The sequence below is a fragment of the Eschrichtius robustus genome, chromosome 1 (assembly GCF_028021215.1).
Source record: "Eschrichtius robustus isolate mEscRob2 chromosome 1, mEscRob2.pri, whole genome shotgun sequence".
Classification (NCBI taxonomy): domain Eukaryota; kingdom Metazoa; phylum Chordata; class Mammalia; order Artiodactyla; family Eschrichtiidae; genus Eschrichtius; species Eschrichtius robustus.
This window is the reverse complement of record NC_090824.1, coordinates 13,582,187-13,606,461: the sequence shown is the minus strand read 5'-3', so window position 1 is coordinate 13,606,461 and position 24,275 is coordinate 13,582,187. Positions and strand designations below refer to the sequence as shown.

At 42.0% G+C, this 24,275-nt stretch overlaps 1 protein-coding gene across 3 annotated transcripts in view; it reads right to left on the bottom strand.

Annotated features, from left to right (window-relative positions):
• TTC7B (tetratricopeptide repeat domain 7B) overlaps positions 1–24,275 on the bottom strand; it is a 240,407-nt gene that overhangs the window by 78,578 nt on the left and 137,554 nt on the right. For all 3 annotated transcript variants that reach the window (XM_068541558.1, XM_068541569.1, XM_068541578.1), the window contains exons 10-15: positions 22,921–23,004; positions 21,813–21,917; positions 19,901–20,018; positions 17,616–17,673; positions 11,570–11,642; positions 8,874–9,034 (exon numbers count right to left, since the gene is read on the bottom strand). In XM_068541558.1, the coding sequence (XP_068397659.1) occupies positions 8,874–9,034; positions 11,570–11,642; positions 17,616–17,673; positions 19,901–20,018; positions 21,813–21,917; positions 22,921–23,004 (599 nt within the window). The remainder of the gene's footprint in view (positions 1–8,873; positions 9,035–11,569; positions 11,643–17,615; positions 17,674–19,900; positions 20,019–21,812; positions 21,918–22,920; positions 23,005–24,275) is intronic.

The following is a 24,275-nucleotide window of genomic DNA, read 5'->3' as shown; positions in this document are numbered from 1 at the left end:
ACACTATTTTCCAAAGCAGCTGCATCATTATACATTCCCACCAGCAGAGCACAAGGGTTCCGGCTCCGCCACATCCTCTCCAGCACCTGTTAGTATCTGGGTTTTTTTTTTTAAATAATAGTCATCCTAATGGTATCTCATTGTGGTTTTGATTTGCATTTCCCTAATGATTGGTGATGCTAAGAATATTTTCATGTGCTTATTAGCCATTTGAATATCTACTTTGTAGAAATGTCTATTTAAGTCCTTTGTCCACTTTTTATTCAAGTTCTTTTGCTGTTGTTGTCATGGAAAGTTGATTTTAAATAAGCTACTGTACCACTGAATCCACTCCACTTTGTTCTGTGGTGTCTTTTAGGCTGTCACCCACTCTCCTTTGCCCAAAGATCCCCTCCCCAGCTTGTATCTGAGGAACAGGAATCCCTGGGTTGGTTACCTTGCACTCATCCCTCCCAGACATCCTTCAGGTTTCCAATGAATCATTTCTCTAGTTTAATAAGATGAACAGCCTCTTTCCTTGTGGTCCAACTTTCTATCAAATGCAAATTTAATAGGCATGTTCATTACTCCATCACTTAGCTCAGACATAAAAATAGCCCATAACACCTGGCCTCTCAGTAATCACTACATCAAAACATTACTCAATATGATATTTCGACTTAAACTGAGTTTCTCTGAGACTATGTGTGTTAAGTGAGACAGACTGAGAAAAAGGCACAATCTTACTTGCCAAGTAATGTTTTTTTTTAAACCAGGTATATATACTCCACTCAAGAAAAGAATGATCCTCATCAAGTTTTCTGGTTTATTGAAGAGATTAACAGAGGATATAGGATAAAAATCCTGTTCATCTGGATTGTTAGCTTGAAGAGAGCATAAATTGCCTTTCTCTTGTCCATGGCGGCATGCCCAACACCTCACACGGCAACTGGAATGTGGGAAGAACGCAATGCTTCAAAGGCACAGAGCACAGAGGCCAAGGCCAGGCTGCCTGGGTTCAAAGCATGACTCTGCCACTTACTAGGTACACAACTAGACAAATCACTAAACCTCCTTATGCCTTAGTTTCCTTATCGGTAAAATGGGGATGATAATGCTACCAATCTTTGATGGTTTCATGATGATTAAATTAGTTTAAAATATGTGAAGTGCTGATAAGGAGTTGCCTGTCACAAAGCAGTGCATAAATGCTAGTGGTTTATTATTGCTAAATGAGTGAACAAATGGATGAATGAATGAATGAACGTTATATATGTTCATTTCTTTCCATACAGTTAGTTCCTGTTGATGTAAAAAGCAGCACGATTGTCTGAAAAAAATCTGTTTCCACGGGTACGAGAATAGAAGACCACATACAGAAGAAAAGATTGTTTTCCAATCTGGTGACTTGAGGATTTGTTTCAACACCTGATATATCAAAGTCATGGATCAGAAAACACCATAATGATCCCACTTCTATTTTTATCTTTGAGAGGTTTCAAAATTTACTTTTTGTGCTTTGTGGTAACATTTGATGGTTTCTTAAGTGTGTTGTTCATTTGATGACCTCTCTGAGAGCCAGAGAATAAGTGCCTGTATGTGTTCTACTTAAGTAGGAAAGAGTAAAGTTCAAATCAACTAAAAATCTGTAATTAGGAAAGTTGTACAACCACAGTTTGTCTCAGGGCAAGAAAATACACCCTGGTGTGGCTGCCCTTAGCAGCCATTGGAAGGCTTGCTGAATTAGAATAAAATATCTCAGTTATACTAATGTTCTCAAATGTGCCACCATTGGTATGATACTACCTGGTATATTTTCCAGAGAGAAAAGTAACAAACTGTCAGTTCTCATTGCGATATTTTATCTAAAAATGAATAATCCCATGGCAGAAACACGAAGTCTGTGAGGGCCTGACCAAGCCCTGGCCACACTGTCTTTAGGAGAAACAATTGTTCCCAACATCACCTGGCATCAACTTCTACATTCTTGGGCCAATGAGGAAAATTACTAAGTAAAATACATTAATCAATTAGGAAATTTTTGCAAAGCTCTATTTTAAAAGAAGAACGATCGAGGCTCTTATACCAAGTATAAGAGATAGTGAATCTATCAGAATCTGTGAACACTGTTCAAGATAAAAATGTGCACTTTGTTAAATTTTATTTTCGAAAAAACTCACAGTGTGTTAGAGATATTTAATACATAATCAGCAAATACTAATTTTTCATCCTTTCGTTTAGGCATTTAATGGTTAAAGGGTTTAAAAAAACAAGTTTTCAACAGAAGAAGAAGACACTATTAGAGGAACAAAAAAGACAAGACACGTACAGAAATGTCAAACATACATTCAACCATCATTAATTATATTAAATGTGACTGGACCAAACGACACAAAAGGCAGAACTTATCAGACTAAACAAAAAAAGCAAGATCCAATGATATGCCAGCTATAGGAGAAGGAATACTGGAAGAAATGATGGCTGAGAATTTTCTAGAAATGATAAACAATACAAACAAGACCAATCCACAGTTTTAAAAAGTCCCAGGCAGGATCTACTCTTAGCTGTATCACAGTGAAAATGCCAAGCATCAGCAAGAATGGCAATGAAAGCAGCCAGAGAGAAAAGACAGATGACATTAAAATGAACTAAAATTAAACCAAAGGTTGACTTCTCAACAACGACAAAAGGAGCAAGATCACTGTGCTGTGAGGAAATGTGAGCCTAGAATCATAGATCTGGCTTGAAAATCTCTTTTGAGAAAAAGGCCAAATACAATTTTAGACACAGGTTGAGAAAGTTTGCCAACAACAGACCCTCACTAAAATTTCTAGGGTAATCACTAAACAACAACAACCACCAAAACAGAATGTTTCTTTTCCAAATTAGTAAAGGAAAAACATGTAATAAAAACATAATTATTTAAAATAGGAAAGGAGAGGATAAGATATGAAAAGAGAGCAGGACAAATAGAAAACAGAAATGAAGTGGGAGACACTAATACAAATATGTCACTATTTACAATAAATGGAAATGAACTGAATGTTCCAGATCGACTGTCAGCCTGAGTTAAAAAAAAAAAACAAAAACAGCTATACTTAATGAATACAAGAGTGCATCTAAAATATAAGAATATAAAAAGTTCAAAGAATGGAAAAAGATATTCCAAGCACACACACACACAGTATGTGTGTATACATGTATATGTACACATATACATGGCTATTTGTATGTGCAGGTATGTGTCCATCATACAAAATAGGCTTTCAGGCAAAATGCTGAAACTACACACGCAACTACTTACATATTGATAAAAGGTTGAATTTACTAGGAAGACATAGCAATTCTAAATTTAAATGTACCTAATAGCACAGCTTTTAAAATATATAAAGCAAAAATTGCTTTAACTATGTGGTAAAACAGGACAATCAATCTACCCATCAGAGGTAGTTTCAATATACCTCTGCTCAGGAACTGATAGATTAAGTAGAAAAAAAAAAAAAAAAAAAAATAAGAAGAAAAAAAAGATCTGAAAAGCACGGTTGATAGCTTAACGTAATAAAATATTAAAAAATTTACCCCCAAATGCAGGAAACATTCTTTTTAAGCACACGTGAAATATTTATAAGTAGTGACCACATGCTGGGCCATAAAACAAGTCTCAACAAATTTCAAACTTATATTGATTATAGTCTCTGAACACAATTCAATGAAGTTAAAAGCCCATTGACAAAAGATAAGTTAAAAAAAAACCACATATTTTTAAATTATAAAATACAGTTCTAAAATAATTAATTCATCAAAAAATAATAATGGAAATTTAAAAATATTTAGAACTAAACAATAACAAAAATTTCACATATTGAAACTTGTGGTTTATAGTTAAAGCAGTACGTAGCGGAATATCTTATCTTAAATGCTTATGTCAGAAAATAAGAAAGGCAAAATACTAATGAACTAAACATCCAACTTAAAAAATTAAGAAGGACAACCAACTAAAACAAAACAGAACAAACTCTAAGAAAATAGAAGAAAAGAAATAATAGAAGGACAGAAATTCATAAAAGAGAAAGTAAATATACGGTTGAGATGATAAAAAAAACTAAAGGTTCTTTGAAAAGATCAATGTTTCAGACAGTTTTCTGGCAAGACTGTTCAAGAAAAAAAAAAGGCACATTAAACAGCATGAGGAATGAAAAAGACTTAACCACAGATGCTGTATGACAATAAATAATTTAAAAACATTATAAACTACTCTATGGCAATAAAATTTAGAACTTAGATTAAATGGGCAAATTCTTAAAATATATATAGTATATTAAACATAGCTTAATAAAATAAGAAGTAGAAAAACCTGAATACACTATAATCATTTTTAAAAAGCATCAGAAGTCCTTCCATGGAAAAAAGACCAGTCCCAGATGGTTTTATAGGCAAATTCTATTCAAACTTATTATTCTAGGAACAAATAATTCAAATCTTACACAAAGATTCCAAAACACACAAAAAAGAACTACTCCAACTCATTTTATGAGGCCGGCCTAACCTTGATGCCAAAACCTGACAAGGATATAATGAGAAAGGAAAATTACAAGTTATTTCACACATGAACATAAATGTAAATGTTCTTTAAAAAACTAGTAAATTGAAGCCATTAAAAAACTAATAGATCATGATCATGTTGGGCTTATTCCAAGAATGCAAGGTTAATTTAACATTTAAAAATATCAATTAATATAACATTCACAGATTAAAGGAGTAAAATCATATAATCATCTCAATAAATACTGAAAAAGCATTTGATAAAATTCAATATCAATTCATGATGAAAAAAAAAAAACTCTTAGCAAGCCTTCTCGGAAGAAGGAAATTTCCCTAAACTCTTAAATAGAGGTTTAAATAGAAAAGCATGGAATTTTTTTCAGGTAACTAGGAATAAACCTAGTAAACATCAGCAAAATCTTTATAAAGAAAATTATAAAGCTTCATTTAAAAAGTATTTTCTAAAGGCCTAAATAATTAGAGATAACTAATTTTCCCCAAACTAAGCTATTAGATTAAATGTAATTCCAATCAAAATCTCAACGTATGTTTTCGGTGGAACGTGAAAAGCCAATTTGAAAATTTATATGAAGGCTCAAAGGCCTGAGGGCAGCCAGGATATCCCTGAGGACCAAGTTACAGGGGTGGACTGACCTCATGTATAATAAAGTTGTAAGAATGACGACAGAGCGGCAATCACACAGAGATGGGCACCCTGAACCAATGGAACCAAGTGGAAAGCTCACAAGCAGCTCCTCACACAGATGGACATTTGGTTTAAGACAAAAGTGGCCCTGGGGAGAAACCGCAAAAGGAATCTTTTCAATACATGTTGCTGGACAACTGGGTATCCACATGGGAAAAAATTACCCTGGGTCCCTTACACCTCACATACATAAAACAGTCAATTCCAGATGGACTCCTAGCTTCAAGGATGAAAGATAACATGAGAGAGCTTGAGATGATAACTTAGGAAAGGTCTCTTAAATCATATCAATCATATCCATGGTCTCTATCCATGGATATGATTGATACATTCAACTATACTTTAAAATTAAGAACTTCTGTTCATCAAAAGATATCATTAAGAGAAAGTAAAGACAAGACACAGATTGGGAGAAGATTTTTACAACACATAACCAACAAAAGCATTTTTAATCATAACATAAAGAAATCTTACAAATTAGTATGAAATGGACAACCCGATTAGAAAAGAAGAAAGACTTCTATATGTGCTTCATAAAAGAGAAAAGCTAAATGACCAATAGACACATGAAAAAGGTGTTCAACCTCATTAATAATGAGGACATGCAACTTAAACTCACAGTGTGATACCATTAACCAGCAACCAACAAGTCTGAGGGCACCAAGTGTTGGTGTCTGGAGTTGCATGGGCCCTTGGGCACTGCTGCTGGAGATGTAAACGGACACAACCACTATGGAAAACGGTTTGGAATTATTTGGTAAAACTGAAGATACACGCATCCTATGACTCAACAATTCCGCTCCTAGGTGTCTACCTGACGACATGCTTGCACACGGGCACCAGGAGAACTGTGCAAGGATATTTACAGCAGCGTCGTTCGTGTAACAGCTGAAAACTGAAAACAACCCACATATCCGCTTACGGTAAACTAGAAAAAGAAATCTTGGTATATTTATACAATAAAGTACTATTCGTCAGTATAAATGAATAAATTGCTGTCGTATGCAAGAAGGATGGCCCTCAGGAACACAATGTTAAGCAATGAAAGCGAGTGGTGTAAGGAGATCATTAAAAACTTTTTTTAGAATTCGGGATGGTGGTTAACCTGTGCGGGGAGAGGTCAGGGAATAGGACAGCAGGAGTGCACAGGAAATTCACAGGCAACATTAATGTTGTCTTTCTTAAGTTAAGAAGTGGGTATACATAGGTTAGTTGTATTATCATTTTAAATAGATTTAATAAATAGTCTTTTGCTTCTACTCAATATTTAATCATTTTAAAGGATTCTAAAATATTACATTTGAAGACACTGTATCAGTAGTAATAATATTAATATGAATGCCTCTCAATTACTGAGTGATCACCATGTATGAATGCCTTCAATGCACTGGCCAGGACAGCTCACTGCCCCTGGGGGAGCAGCTGGTCTCTCCAGGGTTACCCGTCCTTACTGTCACCATGAAGTGATAAAAGATGGTGCTTAAGTATCTTGAATAAGTTTAACGGAGACCAAAAAGCTCTGTAATTCTCCGCATCAGGCTAAGAGGCTAGTGAAATCACTTCTTGGTTCAACAGTCGGACAGGCCTGACCCTAGCAGAGGGCAGGGGCCGAGGGAACATCCACTACATACTCAGTCTGTGGTAGGTTATGGCTGCTGGGACACGAGAGACACGAGGACATCCCAGGCTTCCGAGAGTCTGCAGCTCTGCTGGAGACAAGCTTGTCACACACATATGGACAATGCTACATGGCAGTTGGGACAGGTGCCCACGTAATCTTGTTTAGGTTGGTGTTGAAATGTTTTAGCCAGGTTGGGAAGAAACCATGGGATCCACTGACTACATCTGGCCCCAACTTTTAATAAAGTATTCTTGGGAGGAAGAAGTTTCCCATCACAAAGGAAGAAATACAAATATTTAAAAAGCAAGCAAGTCATCAGAGGCTCTCAGCCCTGCTGCCATATGCTTTGCTTTTTTGAGCTTACAGCTTAACATTAAAATAACAGGCTCGCATTCCTCAAATACCTCTACTGCTGTTCCTTACTTCTACTACTTGAAAAGGCTGTCAGCTGCTGTCACTTGGAGGCATTACCATATTAGCCACCACTGTTTACTGCTTACTGTGCGGTGTGGCTGTTAGTTTAATAAGCCTCCTCTCCTCTCAGATGACACCCCAGGCTGTCTACGCAAGAGCCGCATGCTGAAGTCTAACATCTAACATCTAACAAACATCCAATGAAGGTGCTGGGCTTGGGAGGCAGGAGCAGCCACTCTACAAGAGTATTGACGAGAGAAACTGAATTCAGTTGCATCAGGCCCTACTTTACTGAGGGGTAAAGGGCCGAGTATTTTTGAAAGTCCTTTAACCACTTGACGGTTCCACGGGCTAACCAGCTCTGGATAAAATCCAGAAATGTACTCCGTGGGCATTTTGAGATGTACTCCGTGAGCAAGCGGCAAAGCTCTTTAATTCACTCTGCATAAATAGCTGAACCTACAAGAGAAATCTCTAGTCAGAGGTTTCCTGGATTATAATGAGAAATTTCTCGATGGGGAGAAAAGAAGTGCCCTTTTCACTTGAAGACAAAGAAATGTTTGTAATGGAAATGTGTGAACCAATTTTCCGAGGGGAGTTTGCTGAAACACACTGATTAAAACCACAGTCAGGTGATCAGGCAGAGAAATAAAGCCAAGCCCGATCCACTTAAAATTTGCATTATTTCTGGAAGTGGAGAGAGCCCGCCTTCCCTTCTCCCCCTGCCCCAGGCCGCCCCCCGCCTACTGCTGACCCCGCCACTTAGACAATGAGAACCTGCCAGCCTGCAGGACTGTTTACTGTTTCTGGCCTCTGTGTACTGGTTACTAGGCTACTCCACTGAGGATAAAATGAGTAGCCCAAAAGACAATGTCCTTCTCAACAAAGCCTAATCAACAGGCCCGGATTCAGGGATTCAGAGGGAAGAGGTGAATAAGCAGACAATTCCAGCACATGGCAGTTTGTAATGACAATTCTTAGGTTACGAACAAATACTGCTGATTGATTTAAGGAATTCCATTTCCTAGAGAATAAACCTAAGACACAAAGAGGTCAGGTATCCAGATCAAAGTTGCCTAAAATATAGTAATCACCTGGAACTAATGGGCATCCTTTATGTAATGTGGGACAAACAAGCTATAAAGCAATGTTTCCCAAATTTCAGTCATTGAAGTTTGTTCAACATAGCTTTTGCCATATCCATGTATATTAATATTTCCCTTTAAATTCACTTTAAAACAACTCATTTAAAAATTCTTAGTCTCCCTCTGAGCAATCATTTCTATGAAATCACACTTTGATAGGCAGCTGTATTTTCTCTAATGTACGTTTAAAAATGCGTAACTATTAAAATAAAAATGTCCATCCGTAATGCATTTAAAATCATCTTGTATGCCTCAAAGGTACACATGGGGAAAGAATGGATAAAGTATTTCAACTCAGGTTGACCTGACAGACTACGTTTGTTTCTAAATATCATGAAAAAACAAGAGTAAAGGGGATTCTCTACTATTTACCACCAGGATGTGCATGAAGGACTTAGATAGATTGGGAGAAGAAGTAAATTCAATACCTTCTGTATAAGGAAAAAACAAGTCCAGTATCACTTACATAAAATTTTCTGGATATTCACTCAGGGCCATGTCAATGATATTCAGAGCATCATGGTAATGCTTTTGTGCTGACAACAGGAGGGCAAGGAGGTGCAGGGAATTGGCATCATCGCCTTGAAGTTGAAGAGCTTGGCGGACATACCCCAGAGCCTCTGGTATCTGGTTTAAAACAAAACCAGAAAGAATTTTTAAACACACACACACACACACACACACACACACACACAGAGCCACCATTTCAGTATCTGATTCTCTGTAAATATCAGGAGTTGTTTCACCATGTGCCACACTCAGATTTTAAGCCATCTTCATGGCAGCCCCAGGATATTAACCACAAAGACAAAAACAGAGGTCCCCTTCAAGCAACAGTATGACTAACGAAGTGATACAAGAGACTCTGTTTCTCAGTATAACTGCCAATACCAAATCGTTTACTTCTCCCTAAATAATTTGTCTCTTTTTCCACAAAACTGATTTACTTTCGATTATGCCCAGGATAATTTCACTCTAAATGGGGACACATAACAAACTGCCAGCAGTTTTTATTGGAATGAAACTGACTTAGCTGAACTGTTCTGATTTTTTAAGTAGTACTGAAATTAAAGTGCTTGATAAGTTTCAGAACCTTAAACAGAGCTTTCCAGAGGATCAGACACCTGTGATTCTTTTCAAGTCCCTTTGTCCTGCATCTCCGTTAGACATCAAGGAACTATGCAAACAAACTAACTAACCCCACACCTTTCCAAACTACAATCCAAAGGAACTCCACCCAAGAAACAAACTGCAATGCCACATACAGAGCAGGTGTATCCAAATTTAAGTAGGACCAGATACAACCTTAACCTTCAAAATCCAACAGCTCTTCAAGACTTTCTTCAAAATCATCCAAGCACAAGGGTGGATAAAATGCATACATAATGGGTATCTGAACACCCGAGATTCTGTGCAGGTTTAACAGTACCTAGGGAGAATTAGAACCTGAAGCTGGATTTCGAAACAGGCTCAAGACTGAGGCATTCTTACACGGTCGCCCCAGGGACTCCTTTCTGTCTCCCCTCCAACTCTGGGCCCTGGCTGGACCTCTTCTCAGCTCTCCTGCTTCTTCCCAAACCCTCGGTAACCTCACTCCTTAGTAGGAAACCGTGACTTCTGTCTTTACCAAATCTATTCGTTTTCCTCTCCGAAATACCATTTTTGATGGATGTAAGTTAAAAATGCTGGTTACAGAGGCTTTCTGTTTTGAGCCGTAGAATCACAGCTTATCACAGCGGGAAGGGATCATCCGGCCCTACACACCACTTCACGAAGGCTGCTGCTGCACCCAGAAGGTTCCATCTACTGCTCCCCTCCCCAGGGGGACAGCCTGCTGTGTGAACAGCACTGGTATTCTGGGAGGGTCAAAAGGCAGGTACACTCATGATATCCGTTTTTAGGGATGACTAGCGTAATCAGGGAAAAACTGATACAGGGTGCAAAGTGAGGTCCTTAAGGGCTAGGCTGACTTGAAGGAATTCAAAGCTGGTTCCTTCATTCAATGAGTATTAGTGAGGGCCTACCACGTGTCAGGCAGTGTCCCCGCTGCCAGGGCAAAGCAGTGATGACAGACGTGGGTTCCTGCCCTCAGGGAACCTAAGGTCTAGTGAGAAAGATACTGAACAAGAGAGCTGGGCAAGAGGAAGGAGAGGAGCAGCCTGCTATGGGAAGGGGGCTTCAAGGAGGAGGCGAGCAGAGCTCCTGGAGGAGGAGAGAGACCGGACGGTCGGTCACCAGCCCACAGCTGTCTCCGCAGCAGCTCGTGATCAGGCCAGCTGTGAGCCACACAATGCCAGGTGAGAGGACCTTTACAGACGAGCTCTCTTGGTTTCATTGGTCCCCAGGTCGCCAAGGGGAGCCGCTTCTCGGCACCATTCCCTGGCCTCCGGGAAGTCAGATACATGCGGACAGCCCAGGCCTGCCAGGGGAATGGCATGTCTGGGGAACTGGCCTTTGATTCACTCTCCAGTCAGCACTTAGGAATGTGCTGGGGTTACCACCAGTGTCTTGCACGTGGTGGGCAGGCAGACATGGGGCCAGAGTCTCCAGAACAGCTGGGAGGGGACGGGAGGGTATGAGAATGGCAAAGGCAGCTTCTGGAAGCTACCACTGGGAAGATGAAGACCAACAAAGCTTGCCCCTCCAGCGAGGAGAATACTGTCGAGTCCCCTATTTCGAGGAGCCACTGTGTGTAATTGTTCATATCTTCTACATATTTGAAAGGAACTGGTCTCTTTTGTCTACACTCGCTGGCATCTTCCTGTCAATCACCGATACCCTTATGACGACCAGGCCCCAGCAGTGACTAAATCCCCACCATGCAGCTCAACACTGGGCTCTGTTAGCAAGGGACAAAGGCTCTCTGAGGACTCCTCGGTCAGGGTATACACCATGGGCTGCATCCCCTGTTGCCATCCGACCCCAGGTGGGGCCCTCCAGATGTGCGGATTTAATCTCCAAAAGCAGAGCCTGCCTGCCTTGTGTCTTCACAGCTGATGCTCCAATTGACCGAAACACCAGGGTCTCCGATGCGAGGAGGCAGCGTCCTCTGAGAGTCCCTGGCTCCAGGTCGGCCTCAGGTGAAGGAAAGCAGGTCAGCTACTCCCTCAAACTGTATCAAGACAGAACAGGCACCAAGTGTGGGAACATTGGAGGACTGACCTGTCTGGAGATGGCAAGCTGCAGAGCCAGGTAGAAAGCTGCTTGGTGATCTGTAGGTGACAGGCTGTGGGCCCTGAAAAAGTATTTGCGGCTATTAGTACATGAGAGAGGCCATTTTTATTTTCCATGTCAAACAAGTATTCCCATTTGTATTTTTATTTATACCAAGGCCCCATATTTTTTTCAATTAATTTTTATTGGAGTATAGTTGATTTACAATGTGTTAGTTTCTGCTGTACAGCAAAGTGAATCAGTTATACTTATGTCTACTCTTTTTTAGATTCTTTTCTCATATAGGTCATTACGGAGTATCGAGTAGAGTTCCCTGTGCTATACAGTAAGTAGGTTCTTATTAATTATTTTACCAAGGCCCCATATTTAATTTGACTATTTAATGTTTCATTTAAACTCTTCTCCTCTGTCCACGAACAAATGGCATGCATGTTTCCTCCTGCCACTGTACATGGGAATGACACAGGAGCACGTTTCTGTTTTGTTTAGCATCTGAAATGGCAGCCAATGGGCCTTGACTTTGAGAAGGAGCCTGGGGTTGAAGAATCCACAGGCCCCGAGGTCTGACCTCCCCAGCAGACGCCTCCCTTGGGCTGAGCAGGAGAGGTCCACGTGTCACGCTGGGACACGGTGAGGCTGTGAGCATACTTGGCAAGGCGACGGCTGCTTTGGTTAAGTTTTGGCTTGGTCTTAACACTACTTTATCCAAATTTCTGGATTTCAGAGAAACCATATGAAAATCAAAGGCCCGGCTTTGCTTGTAAAATGAGGTTTTGGTTTTTTGATGAACTATAGAGAGAAATGGAGGATATTCATTCAGTCTTTTGAAGCTTCTACTAAGTTCCATGCAGTTTAACTAATTACATGCAACCATGACATGTAAGACTTTGTGGCCAGACACCAGACTTAGTCTATCAACTGGCTTTTGACACCAATGGGAAGAGGCTATGCTGGCCTCCTACTTGATGGCAGACATGTCATTCTTGCTTTTTTGTGGAAGTCAGTTGTATCTTGTACCACAAGCAACTCAAAATGTGACTGTATACGAGACATAATTCTGTGTTTAACAGTCTGGTGGGAAGACAAAAACAAACTTTTACTTTCTTTAAAAGGCACTATGGAGCCGACTAATTACAAATGGTGGGGCCCAGATAGTAAACAAACCCTCAGGCTGTTCTGTCAACATTCTGTGATTAAGGGAGGATCTTCTACCAGCAGAAAGCAAATTCAAGATGAAAAAGAAAGCCAAATCATTATAGAGTCAATTGTGGCAAACATGCCAAGGATGGATTTCTACAGTAATAAGGCCTTTTTAATGGAACTGTCTGTTTGCTGTGGGCAAAAAGGCTAAAGTCTTCTGAGTGTTTGCAATCCAGAAAATATGTGAAGTCCAACAATCCGGGGCATTATTCACGCAAATATGGTAGCTCATGTGTGGGACTGGGGGGAATTAGCGGGTGGGGGGGTGTCCTCTGTCCTTTTTTTAACCTTAAGAGCAAAACTCCCATCCCTGGGGAATCTTCACTAGTAAGCTTGCCTCCAGACACGGCCTTATGACTCTTCTCACTTTAGTCTAAGAGGCCGAGGCTGAGGATTTGCCTGTGTTGCCCTTTGAGATGTCTTATTTCTAGCAGAGGCCTACTCAGCATGCCCCAGTTTTTATTACTTGACAGGCATTGGTTTTTCCATGAATTTGTACATCAAAGAGTATTTTTCTTTGGTGTTCATAAAAAGTGAGATTGGAATGTCATGGTTTCTGTCTCTTCCAATTATTCAGGGAAAATGGATTATGAAGAGACTTTGAATTTAGCATTTTTTATTTTATCTCATCTTCTTTCACAATTAAACCAGCTTTCTACAACCCTCAAAAAGAATTCCACAGAGCTATAATTTTCTCAGCACAGTTTAGATTTTTTACAAATGAAGTTAAATCAAATCATGGTTGTTTCTACCCAACACCAACCAAGTGAAAAGCTGACAATGGTCTGGTGAACTCAGGGTGTGGATAAGAATAGTTCTAACCAAAGGCCCTACCTTAGCCTGTTCAAATGATTATTAACTGTTAGCCACAGCACTAAGAAGCAAACAGAAGTTCTAGAAATCGTGGCATCACTGGGGTACATTAGGACAACATTGGAAGAATCGTCAACTTGGTTAATAATGAATATCCAACAGCCAAATTTCTAATGAGGCACAACTTAAACATACACATTTTAAAAAAAACCTTATTTCAATAATTTGGCTGATACGTTAAACTGGCCACTTTAGCCTATGAAAGAAAAAAGGAAACATGGAGATGCTCAAAAAAACTAGAAAAAGTGCAAGATGTTCATCTCAGGTAGACTCCAGAAAACGTGCTCCAGTTGTGCAGGACAACTTCAGCAGCTAGGCTTCCTGTGACAACACCACATTTGTATGCCCACAGAAAATGTGCTTGACAGAAATCATCAAGCAATGCAGGTGAGAGGAAGGACATTAGTGATCTTGAAAACTGCAAGCCTGCTGGACTCTGTACATGAATTTAGAGCAGTGCTATGAATCCCATTCCCATGCTGTGAGCACCTGGTGAGGCTGCTAAGAGAAAATCAGAGACCTAAAAAATGTCACTACAGGGATGCTCACAAAGTGCTTCCCTTGTCAAAGCACCTCCATACCCATTAATTCCATTTTTATTCCATAGGAAAAGAAAGAATTGCAAGACACTGGCCCACTGAGGGCACCCATCTATCCACCCATCCACCCATCCATCCATCTACCCCTTCATCTATCCATCCATACATCCAACCATCCAACCACCCACTCATCCATCCACCACCCACCCATCCATCCATCCACCCATCCACCCACCCGCCCATCCATCCATCCATCCACCCATCCATCTATGCATCCATCCAAACATCCATCCATCCATCCATCTATCCACTCACCCATCCATCCACATTATGCAGTGATGCCAGGCCCTGTGCTAACTTTTAGGGAGCTTGGAGATGAATAATACAAGTGCCTTTCCTTGAGGAGCTCCCCCCAACACCACAGAGGGGGAGACCTAAAGGATCATTACAGTGCAGTAGGAGCAGCGCCCTGAGAAGGGTATGCCAGACTGCTACTGGAGTGCATGGGATGGGCCTCCCAGATCACCTGGCTAAAACTTAGACTGCCCTGAGGTCCACCCCATCATTCTCCTAGACTCTGGCTCCAACATCCTCTGGAGCTGAACCAAGAATACAGAGACAGCTGATCAATTTTGACCCTGGTCCATTAAGACATGTACCTTGTAACAATAATAACTACAATTTATGAAGCATCTACTATTAAGCATCTTGTTTGAGAACATCAAGCAAAAGAGGTAAAGCCAGAAGTGAAATTCCGAGGCCTGGTCTCTCCACCATATCACCCTGCTGCCTTATTTAGCCAATTCTCCTTGAAGTCCCCTTCAATCCTGATTACAGTAGACATGGGATTAGTATATCATTGTGTTAAGAAAGAAAAGTGCAAACCTGGTTAAATCTATTACTCAGGGACCTCCCATTACTTACACACATAGGATGACCCACTTGTCCTGGTTTGTCCTGTATTTTCCTGGTTTTTGCACTGAAACTCCCACATTCTGGGAAACTGCTCAGTTCCCAACAAACCGGGCTGGCTGGTCACTCCATACCCACAAAACATACCACATTCAAACTTAAATTCAAGCTAGGAGTGGGAGAGGAAAATAAAAGTGAGATTGTGAGATTGTGTCCCTTCTACCACACTGAGTGATAAACACCAGTGACACCACGCCACCTCCTCCTTGTGGAGCAGCCCGGATCCCTGCATGCTGGGGGGCAAGTCACTGAGACATGCGCTCGACTGTTTCCAGCCTGGCTTTTCTCTGTAGGATGTGAGAGCCCCCAGGAGCCACCACTGAGATCAATACAGCATCTTAGAAAGCTTTGCAAACAACAGTTTTTCTTCACTATAATTTTGTACAGGACATACGAATCGGTTCAGCCTCTTGGGCTGAGCTTATGAGTGTACGAACAGCTGAGGGTCTCAACATTAAGATGCAATCATGCAACTGCGATGTCTTCAAAAACCACCTCTCTGAATCCAGGAGAGAGCAAACCTTTTCGAATTCTGACTCCAGTCATAATTGAGTTAATTTTCACACGCTATATCTGCAACCTCAGCACTTTTTGAGATACACCGTTTTCTTTTTAAACAAAATTTGCTAAACAATAGTATTAACAGAATTGTGGGGAGAAGATTTAAAATATATAGTAAGAAAATATTTCTCATCCAAGTGATTTTTAAATACTCATTTACATGTAAGAAGTAATACAAATCCTTCTTATTTACTTAAAATCCTTCCCTTACAGATTTTTGTATAGTACACTAGGATAGTCCTAGTTAATGTGTACTTGAAACCAAATATTTCTATTACTTTGAAAAATATCCTTAAATACACATAAACAAAAATTTAGGTTAGCCTTCCCCAATATAATCACGTAGGTTAGTAGGATTTTATTCCTCTTTATTCCCATATGAACTAATATCTTAAAAATCCCTTTGAATTAGAAACTAAGCAAAAGAGGAACAAAAAGAAATTCAGGCCAATGGAACAGCTGTTATATAACATGAAGTTATGAATTCTGCGGCTCAAGGCAGACCACCACCATGGCTGTTTTTAGAGAGCCAGTAAGACGAGCTGATTTAAGGAAAGTGAAACAGTGAAACAGATGTAATGACCACTTTCTTAGGCATCCATGTGTGGGTTTTACAAACTAGGACTGGAAAATTTAAAACTCCAGATCATTTGAAATGGAAATGCTTTCCACACTCCGTGCCGAAGAACATCAACAAAAACTTAGCACAGAGATAGGAGGTCTGTTTGCAGCTGTCAGTTGGTACCTTCTGTCATTAACCAGTCTGGGACTGGCAACGTGAAGGAGCTATGGGCAAACCTGCTAGGAAATGGAAAGAAAAGAGATGAAAGTGTTTCAGACTAACTGAAACCAAGCGATAATGATTTCGTGAAAAAAAGGAGCATGCACACCGTGACAAATCCTCAGGTAACCCTCGTTCTAAGGAGAGAAATCTAACAACGGTTATCAGGTATTGAGAGGCCCTCGTAAAACTTTTGGTTAAGTAACTAAGTTTCTAATATAATTCCAAGAAATCAAGTAACTCAGATATATTTAAGGTGACAGGATCAATACCAATTTTAGATTGGACATCATGGGGCTATACTTTCAGACAGTGATTCATGTTAGTGATTTATTATGCCTGCAATAAGAATAAAATGAGGGAAGTGTGGTGTAGTAGGTACCAGAGAAGCCAGTCAGCGTCAGAGACCTTGACCTTCCTGACTTCAATAGCTACAGGACTCCGGCTCTTCATCCCTGCATCTCGGTCCCTCATCTGCAGTGAACACACGACTTGTTCCATCTACCTTACTGGTGTGGGGTGAGGATCAAGTAAGGGGTGTGAAAGGGCACTGGGACATGCAAGCGTTCTCTAATTATAAGGCCTTCTCCTAATTTCATGGAAGGTACAGTGATGGAGATAAGCATAAGGTATTATGGGAGCATGGCGGGGATGGAGAGGCCTGGGACCTGCCAGCCTGACTGTCTTATAAGTATTTCAGAGACTGCCCTAAAATCTGGCCTTTTCATTTCGTAATATAAAAATCCGCAGATTGACATGTTAAAAAAAAAAAAGGTTGCAAAGAATGATCCTTTCTCTAGATGATAAAAAATGTCTTTAATAAAAGGAATCATCTCCCTAGACATAAAAAAGTACCTCTCTTCGAGCTGAAATCACTTTATTAGGAATGAATAAAATGTGCCTGAATGAATAAACAGATCAAGAATGCAGATTTACATGGCAACAAGTGATGCAGCAAGTTTTATACTGTCTGTTCGGTACTCGAGAGGAAAGACTCCCAGGGGTAAAACACTGTTTACATAATCTTTATAAATATCTCTTCTTTTTATACTTATCATACTTTGGTGTCATTATGTACAGCCGAGTGAAAAGATGAACTCCCACTCACCTCTGAAATGCAAGAAGCGCCTTTCTCTGTAGGACCTCCTGCATCCCTCGCAAAGAAGCTAAGAAAAGGGTTCAGTTAGTCAGTGGCATGGGAGATCAGGGAGTTTCTGACAAATAGAAAACTCATCACAAAAACTAAACGTTTGACTGGATTAAGAGCAACAAATTCTGGGAGCTTATGTGCCCAGTCCTGTCCCAGGCACTGTCGAGGATGGGAAACGAAGGCCGGGTCAGCCTGAGGCCCTTGCACTTGTTGGGCATAACTGTGGAACCATGCCAAGGCGAGAGTGGGAGTTGGCTGGTCACTCTTGGTACCCCCAGGAATAGCAGCCTGTCTTCAAAAGACCAGCTGGGAACTCCAGAGAGGAAAACATTCTCAAGGGCAGGCATGTAATTCACGGGTGAAGAATGGCTCTGCCAGAATGGAATAGAAGAGATTCAAGCACCAGTGGGTGGATTAGATGGCCTTCAGAGTTCCTTCTGGCACCGAGAACCAAGGACACTAGCCTGATGCCATGGAAGGCCAGTTTAATTCACGGTGGCAATGGCTAGGACCTTTAATACCTTGATGTGAACACCAGGGACAGACCGGGCAAACCCAACACTGATACCGGAAAATCAGCTCAGCACTTCCCCTGTAGACAGCATGTGAGAAATGCCACCTTAGAGTCTTGTAGAAACTAAAAAGGTACTTTTTACTGGGACAATAGAAAAAGTCCTAGAGGAACCTGTTTATGGCTGCACCTGGAGGTGGTCCTTATCTAACAAATCCAACATGGCAGATCTCATCCTGACATCGCTCTGAGGATGGTGGAAGGCTGCCCAGAGCTGGATGTAGCTGTAAGCCATGACTAACTCAGAACAACAGTGAATGAGCTAGAGGCACCCAGAAAGCTGTCCCAAGTGAACCATGGATACAGATGAGACCCAGCAGGGTCACGTGACTCTCCCAAAATTACAGGGCTAATTAGGTGTAGAGTCTCAACTAAGAAGTTATATGGATAAATATATGGTATTAAATTTACCCTTCACTGAAAACCTACTATAGTTAAAAAAATGTTCTGGGTATTGCCAGTATATCAAGTGTATATGAAAAATTAGCAAAAAAATCCATGATTGAAAATCACTTGATATGCAAAACTTCTCCAGGGTCTTTGATATTTTAGGGCAGAGGAAAGAAAGATTTGGGGTAACATGTAAAATAAACTATAGCAAAATTACAAAGAAAGCAAAAGAAAATGAGTACCATAAAAGTCAGGGTAGTGTTTTCTCTTAAGGGGGCTTGTGATTGGGAGGGGCACATAAAGGGCTCCCAGGCAGCTGGCAAGGTTCTATCTCCTAAGCAGGGTGGTGCTTATAAGAATATTTTCCCTTATACTAATTCACTGAGTTGGACAATCATTTCTGAGATTTTTTTTTGGTATTTGTGTTACATTTAACAACGAAATGTAAAAGGAATAATAGAAAGAGTTCAGAAAAACAATTTACCAATTTACCCTTTCTGCAAACATATAATTGAAAACTCATTAAGTATAGAAGACATAATTAAGATTTTTTTTTAGCCGGAAGCCCATCCACCAAAACAGTAAATACATCCCAAACGTGTAATGTCACTGCACGTGCTATGAGCCGCTATACTACACATGTATGTATCTGTGAATTAAAATGTGCAAATGGGGACTTCCCTGGCGGTCCAGTGGTTAAGACACCACGGTCCCACTGCAGGGGGCACGGGTTCGATCCCTGGTTGGGGAACTAAGATCCCACATGCTGCGCGGCACGGCCAAAACATAAATAAATAAAAAAGAGTTGTTTAAAAAAAAAAAAAGTGCAAATGGAGAAGGGGCAGGTACTGATAAATCAAGGGATGCTTTCTGGAGGAGGTGGGCCCTGAATGCTTCTACATTCCTAGCCTAAGACCCAACATCCCTCCACACGGGGAGAGCTGAGGCCAAGCGCTGGGGCAGAGTCAGGTGAAGGCCGGGTGGGGTGAATTCTCTCTCAGGGCCCTGCTCACCTCACTCCTCAGGACAGATCCCTACACCTGCCAGCTGGGCACCACCAGCACAGTGCACCTGTGAAGAGGGCCTGGGAGCCGGGGCACGGTGCCTGCATTTCTTCCCTCCCATTCTCCGACCCGTCCAAGCAAAGAGGACAGCGGTGGCAGGTCCCCACGGGACGGCACACGAGGAACCAGCCATGTGCCCTCCTGAGACAGGGGATGGGCCCGTCCTGCAGTGCAGACTGGGCGGCTCTCCAGCTCCCGTGGGCAGGGACTCCGCTCACCGTCAGTGGCCTGCAGACTGTACGTAAGCCCCAGGGCCAGGTAGCCTTTGGCCTTGAACTCTGACGTCTTCTCTCCCGCATCAACGACGGTTTTGGCAAACTTCTCAGCCTCTTCCAACTGAAAAACCAGGTAAGTTAAAAACAACACCAACATCCTGCAGAATTTCTAACATGAGTTCCCGTAAGCATCTGCTGTCCTAAGCGATTTCTGATGAGTCACTGTGAAAATAACTCCCAGATCTTCCAGTTCCACTCTGGTGATTCTGTTTTCTTTATTTGAGCTTCTCAACAGTCCTCAGGATTCCCACCTTGCCTTTTTGCTTTAAACCTTTCCTTATTGCTTTTTTGCCCTCTTTTCCAAGGTCACTTCCATACTTGGTGGGGCTCTTTGTCGTCCCTATTTTTCACTGATTGGCTCTGTAATTAGATTGTGCTAGGTATTCAGAAGTTATATATATATGTATGTATAATTTGTAAAGAATAAAGTTCTTGAAATACTTTGTGCTTGGGTCTTTCCTTTTTTGCATGACATAAAGAATCTTTTAGGCTTGGATTCTCTTTCCCACAAGCTGTTAGAAATTTCAAAACTCCATCTATTTATTTTACAATACACCGCACACAGACCTCGCACTGGCAGATTCCAATGGGAAAAATGTGCACCTGTAAACTACACCCACAATAAGACCTTTTGCACAACTCACTAGAGGCAAAAATAATAAGATTTGCTCCTTCGGGGTATGGTAAGTGTTGATGTTATTGAAGCTGGGTGATAGTACATGGATGATAGTTGATTATACTCTTTACTTTTGTGGTATTTGGAAATTTTAATGATAAAAATGTAAAAAGTGCACAGAAAAGATTTGTTATTCTCATCTTGTAAAAAGGAGTCAGGTTTATGTTAGGCGTTATGGTGATGAACGATGCCATCGCTGGAAGGAGTGTGGCAGAGTCACAGCTGGAAGATGGCATTTTCAAAACCAAAAGATTCGGTCCACTGCTCCGGCCACTCTTGGAGCCTGCCTGCATGTCCCCTCACTTGCCACACCAAAGTGTTAAAACCTGCACGGACCACACAACACCTTCACGGCTGTGTTTCAGGTGAGAGCCACATTTCAAAATGTGTTTTTTCTTCCACACTTTCCCAAGAAAAATTTGACCAAAGTAGGACACTTTCTTCACAATGTTTACTTTCGCCCTGCTGGGTGAGAATAAATGGAAAAAAAACAAGCAGCAAGGACCATAATGGTAAAAAACCTTAGCCAGGTGCCTCAGTCTTTTGGGCAACTTCTTCTTATCACTAACCTTGACATGAAGTTAGAGAAAGACATTAAAACTCCACCGTATGTGGCGATCATCTATACATCGTCAGCGATTGTCTGAGTTTTCTAGTTTCTGCTCAAACAGTACATTTTTGAGGTACTACAACTGTTACAAATCAGGCTCTTCCCAGATTCAAAGCTGAACAAGAACATTTGAAGCGGAAAGCCTCTGTGCAGGAAGAGGAATGAAGGAAGTTGGGTTTACACATGAGCTAAAGTAGAGGTTGACTCTTGGCTTTACAGAAAAACTCAGGCTCTCCTAAGAGGGAATCACTGAGTGACACAGACATTTTCGGTCCCATATGACTTGCATACAGGCTGCATCTGAGTAGGAATTCCAATTCTATCTTACCATTTCTACTTTTGAAGCACATTCCCATGAAAAAGAAAAACCTGGAGTTGTAATGATTCCCCGAAGTCCTTGGGGTGGGGTTGAGGCCTGAGGAGGGCTGGAGCCCAGGCCAGAAGCCCGGGGCTCTCAACAGCCTTGCTTTTGTGTAGCTGATGAACTGCTACTATTTCCTCTCTTTTGATTCCTAGGAATCAAAAGGGTGGCAGCCCCCGCACACGTGGAGGGCCCCAGCCCCACTCACCCAGTGGAGGGAGCCCATGCACAGCTTTGCGGCCAGGAGCGGGATGGTGGCGTCGTCCGGCTTCAGGCGGATGCACTCTTTCAGCACCTTCACCGCGCGAGCAGACTTGGCAAAAGGAGATCATTTCTGTGAAACTCAAAATTTTTGACAGAACCAAACACTAAAGCCTTCCCAGTGGGGTTTCTGGTTAGGATACCCTCTTAATGAGGTTTTCCAACTTTCACCCAATGAAGCAAGGGCCTGGGGATGGTGATAACCTGAGCTTGGAACTTTTGGGGGACCGGGGAGTAAACTGTGGTTAAAACAAGTGAAAACGCTGCCCCGGAATCCCCCTAGTTCTATTCCCTACTTGTGTAGCCATTGTAAAAGTAAGAAAAAAATAAAGACAGTGGAGGTTTACGTTATTATAAAAAAGAAACTATCCAATTTAAAGCATACCATTCAGAATTGAAAGCATACCACTCCACTTAGCCCAAATAATCTTGTGTCTCAGACTTTACAATTCACTACAGGGCCCAAATTAACAAGAATAACAGTGGCTATTATCTTTATTGAGTGTGTTCGTTTTGGGGGTACTATGCTAAACACCTTGTGGGTATCACCTCACTACCTGATGACAATTCTATGAAGTCGGTACCACTTCTCCATGAGACGGAAGAGGAAGCTGAGACACTAAGTGACCTGCCATCGGTCACACGGCTTCGAGGGCAGCACCAGGCCTCTCTCTCCACAGCCCTTGCTTTCAACCAATACCATACACTGCCTCATATCATATCTTGCTAAAGATAATCAGCAGATTTCCCCCGCCAGGAATAGTTTACACTCTCAAATGAGTGAAAGGGGTCAGTGTGAAGAACTGACCTTAGTTTAAGCCACAGCTTCAGATAAATGAAGTTACAATGACTAGAAAAAGGCAAGAATTTCAAAATTTTCTTCTCAGTGATGTGTCCATGTTGGCCCCAAATAATTAAATTCGATCGCTCATTTATAAATGACCACAGGACAGTTTCAAATAGCTGGTGTAGACATTTACCAGGCATCACGTCATCCCATGAAATTCAAGTTAACCATCAACACAGAGGATTGCATGTTCCAAAGGGAGACTCACTTTTCCAGCAGCCATGAGTGACAGAGCAAACTGGTACCAGAGGTGGAACTCCTCAAAGGCAAACTTCATGGCTCTTTCTAAGCACTGGTTTGGAAAGAAGAACAAACGCAGACAGGTAAGAATTGCCGGTGTCGCAGCCGGACAGGTGTGAGCTTGCGTCTGTGCACACTAAGAGAAGTCCTACCAAATCTGCTTCCCTGGAATGCTTACAGCACCCTCCTCCTCCTCCACCGAACCCCTCCAGAGGAGCCCCCCGAGGCACCCCACTGGGCCAGAAGCCGCGGACAATCCACCGTTGACTACAACACAACCCTTGATCCCAAGTAGCTTTTCATCCAGTACAGGCAAAGAGGCAGGTACACAAACTACTCAAATACAAGGTCCCAACTGACAAGCGCCCCAAGAGGAGGAAACAGAAAGTACTGTGGGAAAGTGGTCACGGGGATCAGGAATGGCATCCTGGAAGACTGGTGGTACTTGAGCCGGTTTTGTTGGATGAGAAGGGAAAAAACACAGCTATGATTTGGAAACGGTACTCCAGGAAGAGGGGGGACAAACAAAGACGCGGAGGCATGAAAGAGTACCCTTTGACGTGCCCATGACAAGTGGTCCAGTATAAACCCAGCTGAGGGCACGGGGGCCAGAAGGCAGGCGCGGCTGGGGCCACGTCACTGAGAGTCTGACGTGGCGGCTCCTTGTCTGAGTTGTTCCATCTCCCTCCCCCTCCCCAGCTTTGGTTCTCCCTCCTCTGTGCTCCCAAAGTTCATACCTGTGTTAACGTGATGTCTTCACCCGCCCCACCCCACCCCAGCCCAGCCCAGCCCAGCCCAATCCCACTCTGAGAAACTCTCCAGGGCAGAGATCCTGGCTTCTCTGTCTCCTCAGTGCCCACCCGAGGCGGGAGATCTACAAACGCAGGTCACTCAGTCAATGAGGAGCCTCTGGTTTCTGCACAGAGTGACACGACCACGCCAGAACCTAAGGAAGATCACGGGATGAGGGGGGTGTATGACGAGGGGGGTGTACGACCAGGGTGGATGAAGGCCAGGAATAAGGCGGATAGAATGGTCCAGGGACTTCAGAAACAAGGACAGAAGCAAGAAATGTGTCTGAATTAGAATCAGCAAGGAAGGGCCACCCAAGGCAGGAGCGGGTGGCTGGTGAGATGTAGGGAGTGAAGGGGGCCCCCAAAGTCTCCGGCCTGCATACCCGGGAGCAAACCCATGGCACAGAAGGTCTGTGTATGCAGGGGTGTGTGTGTGTGTGTGTGTGTGTGTGTGTGTGTGTTTGTTAGAGAGAACGACAGAGAAAGAGACAGAGAGAAAGAGAGAATGGGGAGGCAACCTGAGGGGAAC